Raw genomic sequence first — 1,427 nt, forward strand, 5'->3', positions numbered from 1 at the left:
ATTGTGTTCACTGTGAATGGCGAGCATGGCAGACCACACCCAGCGAGCTGCTTTGTGGGGCGGCGTGAGTCTGGGGCGCCTGGCAGGGACACGAGAAGCGAATCTGGCTCTACAGAGACGGTTCCTCGCTGTCTCCTCGTTCACGTGGACATTGTCTGTCACCTCATGCGGTTTGTAGTAGTGGTACGTGACGTCACAACCTGTCTGACGATGAACCAGTCGATGCTGTCGTTTGTCAACATGGCGCTCTGGTTGAGGCCTGCCCTAAACCCTTCCTGTCACTCGCCGTCGTTCTTGCAGCCTCCATATGGCTGACAGGGACACCCCAAGTCGACCGACCTGCACCGACTGGGGAGGTGGAGCCTTCGTCGTGCCAGGCAAGGGCTCTGCCTCTGTGTACATCAGGCGGCGACCATTGTTTGGGCCATCTTGTTGTAATAAACATGGCTGAAAAACGCGGGCTTATGAAGGATTCCAAGTTAGCGATGTTCACAGCAAAGACATCTGTTTAGCACATACCAAGCTTAGTTTTAGCCTCCAGTCCCTATACCAATGTTGCTGGGGAAGAGTAATTTCGCAAATTTTTCATGTTTTTCGGCTGTGTTTTGGCATGCTCTGCAAGTCGCCCGAAGCTTGTGCAGGTAGATTTGCTGTACAGGAAGACTATGTCTAGTCGTCAGTGCCTTTGCCAAGTTTGGTTGACTGAAGTTAACAGATTTACGAGATATTGAAGTTTAGATTTGACACGTGAAAACACAAGTCGTTCCTTGACTTTTTTGTGCGAGGTTATGAAGATCAAATTTGTTCATCAGCTTGGTGTGTTATTGTGAGTGCCAGTGCTGTGTTTTTGTTTTTTAGTTAGTTAGTTTGTTTGTTTGTTTGTTTTTTGTAAGTGTTTTACGGACCTCGCAGCTGCGTAAGGTCTTATGAGCGGGCAGGACACATTAAATATTTTAAGTTGGTAGGAAATACTGAATTTTGCCAGGGTGGGGTCCGAATCCTACTCTTATCGATTTTGGACCGCCAAGGGATCTTTAACGTGCGCAACTTGCACATGGGACGTCCGAGATTTATCGCCATTGTCCGAGAAGGCTAGGCGTAAATCTTTCCTACAATAAGATCAGGGGTGTGGCTGGAAGACAGCAGTAGGGAGGAGCCAAGAGGTAGCAGTAGAAAGGCTGCAGAAAGAGTCTGGAGCCCAAAGGAGAGGGCAAAGTAAATGAGTGGGAGGGGACAGAAAATGGAGACGAAGGCAGACGATAGAATATTGCCATAGAGCAGGAAAGGATAGCGCTGTGTGTAGAAATTTGTAATCATCATCTTGACTTGCTGTTGTAAGTGGCAGCGCTGTGTGTAACACATTATCCTGTGCACTCCCCAGGTCTGTCAGGGCAAGACTTCCAGTTCTTGGACAACGGAGACGGACC

At 48.7% G+C, this 1,427-nt stretch overlaps 1 protein-coding gene across 1 annotated transcript in view; it reads left to right on the forward strand.

The window, feature by feature from the left end:
• LOC101851951 (metabotropic glutamate receptor 4-like) overlaps window positions 1-1,427 on the forward strand; it is a 34,336-nt gene that overhangs the window by 23,040 nt on the left and 9,869 nt on the right. Inside the window, exon 6 of the mRNA XM_035969997.1 lies at window positions 301-377. Coding sequence (XP_035825890.1) covers window positions 301-377 — 77 coding nt within the window. The remainder of the gene's footprint in view (window positions 1-300; window positions 378-1,427) is intronic.

This window comes from Aplysia californica, unplaced genomic scaffold (genome assembly GCF_000002075.1).
Source record: "Aplysia californica isolate F4 #8 unplaced genomic scaffold, AplCal3.0 scaffold00207, whole genome shotgun sequence".
NCBI lineage: Eukaryota > Metazoa > Mollusca > Gastropoda > Aplysiida > Aplysiidae > Aplysia > Aplysia californica.